This window comes from Apium graveolens, chromosome 2, assembly GCF_009905375.1.
Source record: "Apium graveolens cultivar Ventura chromosome 2, ASM990537v1, whole genome shotgun sequence".
NCBI classification, from domain to species: Eukaryota; Viridiplantae; Streptophyta; class Magnoliopsida; order Apiales; family Apiaceae; genus Apium; species Apium graveolens.
The window spans coordinates 318494687-318508413 of NC_133648.1; the positions used below are offsets into that span (position 1 = coordinate 318494687).

The 13727-nt window shown below is 30.8% G+C and overlaps 1 protein-coding gene across 1 annotated transcript; it reads left to right on the forward strand.

Moving 5' to 3' along the window:
• Positions 1 to 1249: 1249 nt before the first annotated feature.
• On the forward strand, positions 1250 to 8736 carry LOC141704722 (putative leucine-rich repeat receptor-like protein kinase At2g19210). The gene is made up of 13 exons (XM_074507913.1): positions 1250 to 1337; positions 1420 to 1851; positions 1890 to 1958; positions 5340 to 5481; positions 5566 to 5637; positions 5731 to 5802; positions 6152 to 6232; positions 6359 to 6531; positions 6606 to 6799; positions 7074 to 7200; positions 7896 to 7958; positions 8067 to 8256; positions 8343 to 8736. The coding sequence occupies exons 1-13, from the start codon at positions 1250 to 1252 to the stop codon at positions 8734 to 8736; spliced, it is 2097 nt and encodes a 698-aa protein (XP_074364014.1).
• Positions 8737 to 13727: the final 4991 nt, after the last annotated feature.

Sequence of the window (13727 nt, forward strand, 5' to 3'; positions counted from 1 at the left end):
AAAAAATTTACTACTTTTGAAAAAGTTTGAAATGTAAGTGCAAGTCCAACAATATTTTAACACAATTTTTAAATATAATATAAAAAAATTATTTTTAGTAAGTTAAAATATGAGTAAGTATGTTTGTGTGCAACAATACTACATAAACTTGTTTCTTATATAATATTTTACTATTAAAAATATATTGAATCAATTAAAATATAATGTAAAGAGAGAGAAAGGGACAGTGGTCCCTATATTATATTATAAAATAATATTTAGAGGATTCTTAAAAAAATGGTACTAGTTTTTAAAAATAAAAAGTTAATAAATGATCTCAGTAATTTAAGAAATCACTAAATTACTTTAGAACATATTTTTTGTCCTCGTTCCTTAAATTTGCAATTTAAGAATTTGAATAATTAATTTATGGAACTTTATTCAAAAAATTGAAAGACACATCCGGTAAAAAAATGGTTCAGACAATGGAGTATATACTAGCCAATTGCAAATCCTACAAATCCTATCTGTTACATATCCAGTCAGCTGAATCAGCCGTTCATTTTTTATTGTGCTCTTTCAAAAAAATACTCAAAAACAAATGTCAAAAACACATAGCATAAAATTAAGCTTAAAATAATAGCATTATGAATAACGGCAGATGTATCAAAATGTCACTATGTCGATTATTATTAATAATTGTATTATTATGTATCCATCAATTTTGGTATCAATTTACGATCTTTATCATTATTTATGTTTTAAGGTTGTATATATTAAACTAACTTTTAATATTAAAAAGAGATAACAAATAAATACTTAATGATATATGAATTAATATTGTATATGACATGAAATTCCTGTGTGCGAATAACGAGCAAAATTACTAGTTACTTAATAATAGACCATGTATTTACATAAACTCCATCAATAAACATCTTATTTAATTATTAAGTCAGCAATACCATATTATTAGAGATCAAATTTTGATACCCAATTTCTTAAGTCTAGCGCAACTTTAAAATTATATTGGTTATCTCACATGCACTTTTGATTCCGCTTTTGCTAAAAGTTCAAGTTGCTATAAATATTGTAATTTCATAAATAAATAAAACTTTATTATGTTGAATATTTGGAAATAAAATTTTTGAAAATTTTTGAGTATCCTATATCTACACGTTGACCGTAAGCGAAATACCATAATCCTTGCTCCTACAAATTGTCACTGCTATTCTGATATTTTTCATCACCAAATATATTGTGTAGAAGGATGACATCATTTTCTGTTTCATGTTTTGTCTCTCTACTACTCATCATCTGTCTTCCAATTGTAGTTCACTCACAAGATGATCAATCTGGTAAGTAAAAATTTATATTTATAATTTCAGTGGTGTTTCCTACAAAAATAGGTCAAGACTAATACATTTTATGGTCTCTCAGGGTTTATAAGCATAGACTGTGGGATTCCTGAAAATTCCTACTTCACAGACCAACGGACTAGCTTAAACTACGTATCAGATTCCGGCTTCACTGATGCTGGTGAAAGCAAGACCATCCTACTACCAACTTACGACACTTCAACCCTTTCACGACGGCTTTTGACAGTAAGAAGCTTTCCTCGAGGAACCAGAAACTGTTACAAACTAAAACCTGTTCAGGGACCAGGTAATAGGTATTTAATTCGTGCCAGGTTTATGTACGGAAATTACGACTCTAAAGGCCAAGCGCCAAAATTTGATATACATCTCGGAGTTGAAAAATGGGATACAATCACATTCAACAAAATGCTTTCGCGTGTGCTAAGAGAGATCATCCATGTCCCAACATCAGAATACATCCATGTTTGCCTGGTAAATTTTGGTCAAACACTTCAAAATTACAGGTACGCCAATCTATGCTTGAATGTGTAACTATAATAAATGCCTTGGAGATTTTTTCTGTTAAGAAATTTCAGCAATCACAAACTCATGATCAAGATGGTAAGCTGCAGCTATCTTAAGCTTTCATTTCATACACTTAAAGTATAGGCTGTTTTAAATTAAAAAAAAGGTAATTAATTAGTTTATATTCATCCTCATCCATATATATAACTAGAGATCGTATCGTTTTGTATATTTCCGTGTCGTGTATTTTCGTATTCCGTAGTGAATGACAAACATATACTTTAACATTAGTGTACAGAAGGATAAACACATATCATAAACCATGATTTCGTGTATATTTCGTGTATAAAAATAAATAAATATATAAATAAATAAATATATAAAAATATTACTGGATATAATTATACACATATATATATATATATTACTTATATATTTTTACATATAATGATATATTTTTGGATATGTTTTTACATATAATATTACAAAAATATGTATATTTATATAAATGAATATATAAATATCTTATATATATATATATAGGCAAGTGCTCAAATACAAACCAATATTAAAATACAAACTACAAACCAATAAGACCCATATGTTTAATTACTTTCCCCTTCGTTTTTAATTTTACTTTTCCCGTTAGTTGGTTAACTTTTTTAAAAAATTAATTTCACCGTATTTTTATTCATCTCTCACTCATCGATTTGCATAATATATTTGCTATATTTTGACGACAAATCAATATTTACTAATTCTAGAACCAGTACTTTTAGTGATTCTCGTAGACATAATTAGTGATTTATCGTCGAAACATATCAAATATGATATTCATACTGATTGTTAGATGATGTAGAAAAATATAGTGAAGTTAGATTTTAAAAAGAATTCATTAATTGACGGGAAAAATTCAATTAAAAATGGAGGGAATTATGTGTAGTTGTGTGTGGGAGGTGTAGTTTGTAATTTGTATTTTAATTTAGTTTATATTGGAGTAAGACTCTCTCTATATATATATAAATATTTATTAATTTTGTGTACTTTCATGTCGTGTACCGAAGGATAAACACATATCTGTACCTGTTTAGATTTCGTGTTCCATAGTATCGTGTACTTTCGTATCAATGTACCGAAAAACTTAACACATATTCATTTATATCATGTTGTTCTCGTATCATTTTATCGTGTCGTATATCAAATTGTCAACTCTGTATATTACTCATTCTCTTCAAATTCTTTATGTTTTCTATTTTAGCACAACTCTCTCAATTCTTTACGTAATTCCATTTCTAAATTTTTCAAAAATGAAAAGTTTTAGTGACTAAACAAATCGATTAAGTCCACTATTTCCCGCAATTAAGAAAAATAAATTAAGTGATGGAAGGAGCGACTGTGTGTTTGTTGGGTAAAGGTTAAGTAGAACTCCGATAATGAGTGTAAGAAAGAGGGTGTCAAAGTCACCTGACATGACTTTGATAGGTTGCATGCAGTTTGTCAAAAGTTGACATTCCAATTTTCAAGGGAGGTGGGAATTTCATTTATATCTCCATGATAGAATAAAATATTACTCCTCCGTCTCATATTACTTTTTCAGTTTGTCTTGTACAGGTTCTTGAATACATTTTTAATTGTTAATATTTTTAATTTTTTATTAGTATTAAATATAAAAAAATAATTATATTAAAGTACCGATATATACGAATCCAACAAAAATATCATAAATAATGTAAAAAGTCAAAACTGTATTTAGGAACGGAGGGAGTATTGCGGGAATATTGCGGGTTAAACTAGTGAACTTGTCATCTTGTTTTGTCAATTATTTGGAGGGTTTTTTAAAATAAGGGTGTTAAAAATGAAGTGAAAGATTGAAAACATTTAAAAATATTTTTAATAATTATTTGAAGGATGCAAACCATTATAGTTCCTTTTACAAGATAATACCGTACATCAACGTTCTCTAGTTTGGTTATTACTTTAAACAAGATTTGTATTTGGTTTTTTTTTTGGTTTTATAAATCAATTGTGGACATTAAAGTTCACTGGTTTTAACCGGTGTGATGTACGAGTTTCTTTAATACTTATATATTTTTATTTTTATTATATTAATTTTATTAAAAAATTGATGTGTAAATACTAAATAATTATTATATAAATATTATTTTAATTTAAATGTTTATAATTTCAAGATTATCAAATAGTATAAAATAGTATTTGATTGGAACTTGAATTATTAAATTAATTTTTAACATTATAAATAATATAAATACTTATTAATTGTGTGATTCGAACATGAGAAATATAATTTTTTGTTGTAGGAGGGATTCAAACTTGATAGTTTGGGAAATGCATTATTTTAATATTAAATAATATTTATTGTTGGTGGTATTCGAACATTGAAACTTAATGAATAATAATATAAATTGTTAATAAAATCTGACGATCTTGAAATGTGATAACTAAAATAGTGGTTGAACTAAATTATATCTCATTCCAGTTATAGTTTGGTATAGATAGATATATAAAGTCAGCATGAGTTAGTGTTATACATTTACAGGGTTGAGACTGAGAAAAAATAAGATTTTAGCGAATTTATTATTTTATCAAGAGTAAAAATACAATGAGTTCATTATGTTGGGACGGAGAAATATATTATTTTAATGAGATTATTACTTTATAGATTATTATTCTGATTCACTAAATACAAACCACATAATTCAGTTGTTATAAATACTCTCTCTTCCCCATTTTTCTCTCCTCCATTCCACTAATTCTTTAATTCTTTCTCCTCTTTTTTTATTTTTCAATTTATTTTTAAACATATACATATATATATTAATATATTCATTAATAACAATAATGATTAATGTTTCTAATATTTTTACAATATTATAATTAAATTTTGGTTAAAGATCAAATTGTACCCATTCGAATAAAAAATAAAATACTTATATCACATTAATTGATATTATCAATATTAATACCTAAAATCTTGAAATAAATATTCAAATGGTATATAACAACAACAACAATAATAATAATAATAATAATAATAATAATAATAATAATAATAAAATTTATTGTATTCTTTTGAGTAAAACTTGCATTGTTACATAGTAGTAGACTAATTAATAATTTTTAGTACCGAGCTTTATAAACCTTGCTTACTAGTTTATCCGGGAATTGTAGTAGTCTCCAGCTTTATTTTCCAATAAGAATTAAAAGTGTATTGGATTGTTATACTCTCAAAACAAGAAACTATCGAGGCACGTGAGTGAGACCGAATAAAAGGAGAACGGTCTTTCTAACGTGTGTTCAAGGGCACACAATATTTATGATTAGAGAACCAACAACAAATGGGAGTTGTGTGCCACATTAGAAAACCCGAAATGAGAAATAGGTAAAAAGGGATTGAAGTAAACAATCCTGGATCTTTATTTAAAAATTATATGCAGTTCATCCTTTGTGACCTTTCAGCTAGTTCCATGATGGACATCAAATCGATTTATAAAGTTCAAAAAGGTAACTGGCAAGGAGATCCATGTAGACCACAGACTTATGCATGGGAGGGTATTGAATGCAGCTATACTGATTCTGATTTGCCTAGGATCACATCCTTGTAAGCACTTGCTTAAAAATTATTTATAAAACATGAACTCTTTATCATCACATTTACTAAATTCAAAATATAACTTGTATTCAGGAATTTATCCTCAAGCGGATTAAATGGGAAAATTGCTTTATCTATAGCCAACCTCACAATGATAAGATCTCTGTAAGAATATTGGACCTTTAATCATGCAGACGAACTAGTTACAGTAACTTGTGCTAATGCAGCTTAACACACAACAATCACATAATTTTTCAGGGATATGTCAAACAACTTCTTGTTCGGAGAGATACCTGATTTCCTGTCGCAGCTGACCTTCTTGAGGATTCTGTAAGTTTATTTTGAAGGGTGCTATTAACTTTTTACCCTCAGTTTATTTGTACGGACTCTTGAAGCATGTCAATGTTGTCCAATCACTGCAATACTACAATTTCGTATACCTCCTCTCAGTTTAGCTCAACGTTTTAACTTGCACGATATAGAATATGTCTGTGCATCTTGTCTGCAAATACATTTATGAGATCAGTTAAACACTAGTGGTTGAACTTTGGGGAATTTCACGATATAGAATATGTCTGTGCATCTCGTCTGCAAATACATTTATGAGATCAGTTAAACACTAGTGGTTGAACTTTGGGGAATTATGAGTGAAGTACTAACAGTTGTTTTAATTATGCAGAAACATTAAAGGAAACAATTTCACAGGGTCAATTCCCTCGGACCTCCTATTAAAGTATAAAAGTGGACTTTTGTTACTAAGGTAGCTTGACCTCCATAATATTATAATAGACTAAAAATGTATTCTAATTATTGGTATAACAGAGGAAATTGCATGCATATTGTGCATAGATAATAGATCTTACTGTTTGCTATAATACATAAATAGCACGGATGCAAGTCTGGGAGGTGGAGATACAAATCAATGTCTGTCATCTTCGTGCAAAAAGAGCAGTAACAAAACAACAGTTCAAATTGCAGCTTCAGTTGTTTCAGCATTCATACTGATTGTTATTTCCATGACAATAATCTGGTGGATAGTAAAAAGAAGAAAACAAAAAGGTATAAAATTACTGATGCTGTTATTTAAAAGGATAAATGAAAAATACAGTGTGATTAGACAGTAAATTTTGCAGGACGTAGCTCCTTGGAGACCATAAATCGTCGGTTCACTTACTCCGAAATCCTAAGAATCACTAACAATTTGGAAAAAAATATTGGACAAGGAGGATTTGGCACCGTATATCATGGCCAGATTGGTAATACCCAAGTTGCTGTTAAAATGCTCTCCGCGACATCAGCTCAGGGGTACCAGGAGTTTCAGACTGAGGCAAGTTATACAACACATTTAACCCCCCCCCCCCCTATATATGCAAGAGCTATCCTTTGGTGATAAGTTTTTAGTTTAAAAGACTAACTCACACAGAAGTTTCACTTACCACACAGCTTCTGCAGAAGGATGTAACCATCAACTATTGTTGCATAACCAACCAGCTGAGAACTTTCCCAAAATATTTTTAGGAAAACAAATTAGATGTACCAGTTGCCTGCATCTTTGTTAGCATAATGTCTTTTTACCTATTAACAAGTGACTCTAATTGCAGGCTAGGCTTCTTTTGAGAATTCATCATAAAAATTTAACAGCTCTTGTTGGCTACTGTGATGAAGACAACCACTTGGGGATTATCTATGAATACATGGTCAATGGTGATCTAAATAGGTTCCTAACAGGTATATGCTACACTGGAATCATCACTACAAATTCCACTTAAAGGCTACAAAAAAAACTAATGGAGAATAAAACCCTAAGAAATAGCCAATAGCAGACTACTTGGTTCATATCATACCAAATGAATGTGAACTAAATAGACTGCATAAATTCAATATGACTAATTATGATTTCTTACTAATCCCTAGTATCCATGCAACCGATATATGAATTCACGCAAATTACCAATACCAAGTCAATCTACATATAACAAACAAAACTACTACAAATAACTACCAACACAGACGGATACATGAAGAAGCTGAACACTAGAACATTAAACCAGTATGATCTTAATAGAAGATTAGTACAAAAATTGAAGGGACAGTTAAGAAGTAGTACATAATAATATTAGTTAAGAAGATTTTGACATAATAGGAGATTTTGACATCTAATATACTAATACACACTTAAGTAAAATGCTTTCCAACCTGCTTTATTAACGCATAACTGCTTTCTTATTAAGGCTACCAAGTTCCATCTTCTTCCTCTCCTTAAGGAGCCCTTTTTAGCACAAAGCTAACTAGCAATGTACAAGCTATTTAACTTCCAAGTAGTTGGACGAACACATAATACTACTTACAAATCTAAAGGACTGATGTAACTCAGGAGGTTCAATTTTTAGCTTATGATAATTACTGACTGCACTTGGATACAGGTAGAAAGTCATATGTCTTGAGTTGGGAACAGAGAATTCATATAGCAATTAACGCAGCAGAAGGTTAGCTGATAAGCTGATATTATTTTCCCTCACATGTCAGTTTTCACACTACCATTTATTGGTTATTACAAGAGATTTTGACACCAGTGCATAAATAATTTTTTACAGGCTTTGATTATCTGCATCATGGTTGCAAGCCACCAATTATACACAGAGATATTAAATCAACAAATATCTTACTCACGGAGAATTTTCAAGGTAAAGTTGCAGATTTTGGCTTGTCCAGAATCATCCCGTACGAAGCTGCTAGTCACGTTACCACAGAAGTTGCTGGAACTCTGGGCTACCTTGATCCTGAGTACGTATTAACACTATACCTATGTGTATACGAACCTATGCCCTTGTAATTAGTCCAACTGCCTTAATGTTATTTCTGGCTTGCAGGTACTACAGAACAAGTCGATTGACTGAGAAAACTGATGTATATAGTTTTGGAATAGTCCTCCTAGAAATTATCACAGCGCGGCCAGCTGTAGGGACTGATTATGACCGTGAGCATATAGTTAAGTGGGTTACCTCTAGAATTAAGGAAGGGGACGCCAAAGTTATTGTTGATTCGAGGATAAGGGATAATGTTGACGTTAGTTCTGTCTGGAAAGCTGTAGAAATAGCATTAATGTGTGTAGCACTCGCTTCTAACGATAGACCGCCTATGAATTTTGTGGCGACTCGCTTGATAGAAAGCTTAACGACAGATTTAGCTTGGGATGAGACAAGAATAATAGATTTAATGTCTCTTAATTTAAGCAGTGATGTATTAAGTCCTCAGGCACGATGAGGCCTTCGTCCTTTAGTGCTGGCACTGGTTTGTTTCTCTCAGGAAAATATGGACAATGGTGCAATATTCGTAGATGTGTTCTTTTGCTGTTTTTCGATTTGGGTTGGTTTAGGCTCAGTTTGTGCCTTTCCTACTCTTGGTAGTTAGGTTTGTTTATTCAGTTGTTATATCTGCATCACTTGTCTTCAAATAACATAGACATCAGAATAACACGGGATGATGTTATTGTTTCTTTTAACATCAGTGGCAACATCAACCGATGTTTAATATATGATGTCTATTCAACTTTTTCTTGTAATGTGTGATGTGCTTTTACATTTATAGTTTTCATGTTACTAGCTTTCAATCACTACAACATTGTAAATTTATGGTTACTGCTTCGGTTATATAATGTGTCTGGCTACTGGTTTTGTAAATAATTATTCTGGATTACTCTGCGGTGATTACTCTGCGGTGATGGTTGTCTCATATATTATTATATTATAAGTATTGTTATCACGAAAACGACTAGTCACTGACTAGTCGACGCGAAGGTACTCAGGCGCCGAGAGTCTCGAAACCCGACTTGTCATCGACTAGTTGACGTGAAGGTCGTCCAAGAGTCTCGTAGTCTGACTTGGGCCTTTCATAACCATAATTGTGGTGTACCATGCTTATTTTGAACTTATTATTCTATTAATTTTGATTTAAATATAAAACTAACATGGTCAGTTATATTATATATTAAATCTAGTAATTATATGTATAATGAACACTTTGTCGACTTTTACGACTAGTCGGACGACTTGTCGACTAATTTTCACGAAGGTACTCGAGCGTCGAGGGTCGACTTGACGCCGTGATAACCTTCATTATAAGTATCCAACGTAATCAACTATACGTTTAGCCTTTTAGTACAGAGGCAGGTTACGCTCTATCAAGATGCTTGTCTATCGATTTTGATAACTTTTGTCGTGATGGTTGTCTGATATATTTCTATAATATATCAAACAGAGTCAACTATATTCTTTCAAAAAAAAACCAGAGTCAAACTATACGTTTAGCCTTATATTACAGGGGCCGGTTGGTTGGGGTGAAGGACAAGAATAAACCTTTTTCATAACAAATTAACATAAATAGCATGTTGCGTGTAGATGGCCAATTTTGGCAGGTGGATTACGCATCTGTTACTGGCGTAAGCACAATAGGAATTCTGTGAGAGAGTATTGCTAATATAAAAGATGTAATACGTGTATAGTAATGTAGTAATTGCTAACACACATTCTATATTAATGTAATGCGTAATAATTTAAAAAAAAAAATAGATTACGCGTATAAGAAGGGAGTATTTTCATATATAATAAGTCATAATACACATTTTTTATAGGTGTAATGTACTCCCCAAAAGGGGTTATTGAATCCTAAAAAATTAAAATATATTAAATTAGGGTCCAAGATATAAATTAAAATCTGGTTCTTATGGTTTAGGGCCTTTATTAGAATTTGGTTCCTATGGTTTAGGGCCCTATATTAAATTGGGGTTAAGGCTCTATGCCCTAAACCCTAAATCGTTGTACCTTTTTATTAATTTATTTTTAAATATTTCTAAAATCCAAAAAACAGATCAGTGAACCCTAAAAATTTTAAAAAAAATATTTGTGTTTTTCATTCAAATTTTTAATATTTCTAAAATCTAAAAGGTGATTATTGAATCCTAAAAAATTAAAAACGGTTAAATTAGGGTATACACTTAAATTTAAAAATATCGGATATTGTTAAAGGATACGTAAGTGGCTGTAAAGTATTTTGCTGGGATACGCAAACTTCACCAGAGTATCGTTAGAGTGAAATAAGCATCATATTTATTAAAAATATCATATTACGCATTCATGGTTATGGTGAATCCTAATGCGCTGAATTGTAAAAGTTGGGTCACTATATTAAATTAGATATGCTTGGTTTGTATCTGTTACGCAAGCCCTAATGGCAGGTTCAAAAGGCCAAAATTGGCCAAGTTTGCCAAGTAGGCTATTTTCGTATTATTTTATAAAAAACAGTCTAAATTTGTCAATTTTTCGGTTGGTTACGCTCTACAAATAACACATTTTAGGCAAAACAATGAATACACTACAGTGGTTGAACACATTTTAGGTAAAAACAATGAATACAATACTATTGTGCACTTCTTAAAAAAGTGTAGAACAATTATTCTCGTTTTCAAATATAAATTATTCACAACAATCACTGCAACTATGCAACAATTGTTCTCCATAACTTTTTTTAGCCAACATGTGAATCTTTATCCAGTATACAATTCAATATAGTAATATCATAAAAAACAATTTCAGAAGAATTTTAATGTAAAAAGAAAAGAGAGCACAGAATAACCTTATGGTAATAAAGAGGACTTCGAGGAGGAAATGTGCGGTTCTGCATGATTGACACTCAGAGTGTTGATCTGCAACGCAGCACCTAAAAAACCCTTAGAGAGGTACCCAGTTCTTTTCATGTTTTTTGAGCAAGGGAATTTGTCGAAAAAATGACAAAAATACTCCTTTTTAGAGTTTGTTGACAAAAATACCAATTTTGAAATGTTCTACCTAATACGTATTTTAAAATTGGTTATTACTAATACGTATTTTAAAAATGCGTAATTTATGTAAAAATAAAATTTCAAAAAAATAATAAAAAAAAAGAATTTTTGATACTATGCGTGTCATAACTTTCCAATACATGATACACATGTTAGTAATGCGTATCATGTTTCTATGTTTCTGTTCTTTTTTTTTAATTTTTTTCATTTATTTATGTTTTTTTAAATAATACCAATTTCTCAAATGCGTAATAGAAATTTATTTTTGGCCATATCTTTCAAAAAGTGGTATTCTTGTTACATTTTCTAAAAAAAGCTATTTTTGGCCATCACCCGGATTTTTCTATTATATCCCAAATTAATAAGGCACTTTACAGATATGTCCCATTTTGTTCAATAATTATAAAAAAGTCCTATAGTTAATTTTTAACTCATGTATAACTTATAAAATAACATTAAATTATAAAAATAAATAATTGTATACTTTATATGACTAGAGTACCCATATGAGTATTATTATAGTTGGCCCTAGATAGTTTACTATCTTAGATTTTTGTTACTCCCTGTATCTCTTCGTATGTAAACATTTTCTATTTTGGCCATAAAAAAAATCCTCCCTGTATAAGATTTTAGAAATTTAGGTTTTTTTAGAGATTACATTGTGGCCAATTTTATATGTTGTGTGTATCACCTTAAGAAATAGAAATTAAGAAATAATAATTTTTAATTATTAATTTGTATTCTCTTTTTTGTGAAAAATGACATTTTTTATTATTTTAACATATTCAGCCGCTTTAGTAATAATAGTAATTTATTCTTCATAATAGGAATTCCAAAAAAAAAACTTCACATTTGTAGCTCACAAACTAGGGTATACAACACTTAAAAATATTATTGATTTGGATTACAAGAATTATAATCTTTTTTTGTTCTTTTTTAAACTTAAGTTTTTTTAATTTTCAATCTAACAACCTGCACATCATTGTTAATTTTTAAATAATTGATTTATATATTATTTTGTATCAACCAGCACTTAAAGTGTCTTGTTTATATTGTATCAGATCCTTATATTTGTAAAAAATATTTGTGAAAAATTAATCCGACCATTAGTAAGTAATTTATTGAAGAAAAAAAGTTCATTCATTTGTAAGTAATTATAAGGGTTATATAAGTCATTTACAGATATGAAATAGTAAATTTAACCATGGTTAATTTAAAGTGATAAAAAATTCAAATATAAGATATATTTATAAATACAATTATAAATGGGACATTTTTGTAAATCAGTTTTTAAAACGGGATATATCTGTAAAACACCCTTTAAATAAACTCACGCGCCCAAAATACCTAGGATCTGGAGATGCATTATCATTTTCTTCAAATTTTGTGTAAGAACGCGCTACTAATTCTGGTACAACAACTTACCAATTCTGACTTAAATAAGGCCTTGATAGGCTCGGTTCGAGATCGATTAAAAATGTCCGGTCTCGAACTCGAGCTCGAGTTTGACCGATCCTTAAATTTCAAGCTCGAACCTCAACTCGTAAAAAATTCAATAGACTCGAATTCGGCTCGAAATCTCGATTCAATTTCACCAAATATTGACAAAAACTCGAAATATGTCGGTTCGACTCAAGTTCGATTCGAATAGTAGCTTCATTTATGTCAGTGCTTGCGTTGATCTCGATTACATTGTGTTATAACCAAAATTTGGTATCGGATCATTTTGGGTCAGTAATGGGTTAATTGAAATCGAATTGGGGCAAAACAATGAAGGATTAGGTTTTAGACCGCAATGAATGAAGGGTGGACGCATTTAGGTGGAGAACGCGCCCTCTATGGGTAAGATACATGGTATGGATCGTTGGAGATTAAGATTGCAATGTAATATGAGGTAGGGGAATCTCATGGAGTGAGGACGCGCCTTCATAGAATGAAATACAGAAGATGGATAGTCTACATGTTTGAGTCACAATACATGAAAAATATGTGCATTCCACAAGGTGAGAATGCGTCATGGCCTAATGAAATGTATGGTTTTGGATTTACTTGGATATTTTGGGCTTGTCCTCATCTAGGACAAGGCAACCAAGAGCAAACTCAAGAAGAGTGCAAACATAGAGGGAACAATGGAGGATTATTTTTACTAACGTATTTGTTGTAGGTACTCTTTGAAGAATTCCCTCTTTGAGTCGGTCAAGGAAGGGATGTCCGTGAAAAGTTTAAACGCCTCCAGGGGTATGCCTGATGATTGAAGGTCTCATCCTGTATTCAACGAGTGTCCTCGTTGGGGATGCGGGGTTAATATTGGTGTGTGTTTTGGGAGCTCTGTTCTTGTATTCAACGGGTGTCCTCGTTGGAGAACTTGGAGTCATCCTGCACTTTACACCCAAGAGTTTGGGATCATCTGTCCTGCTAT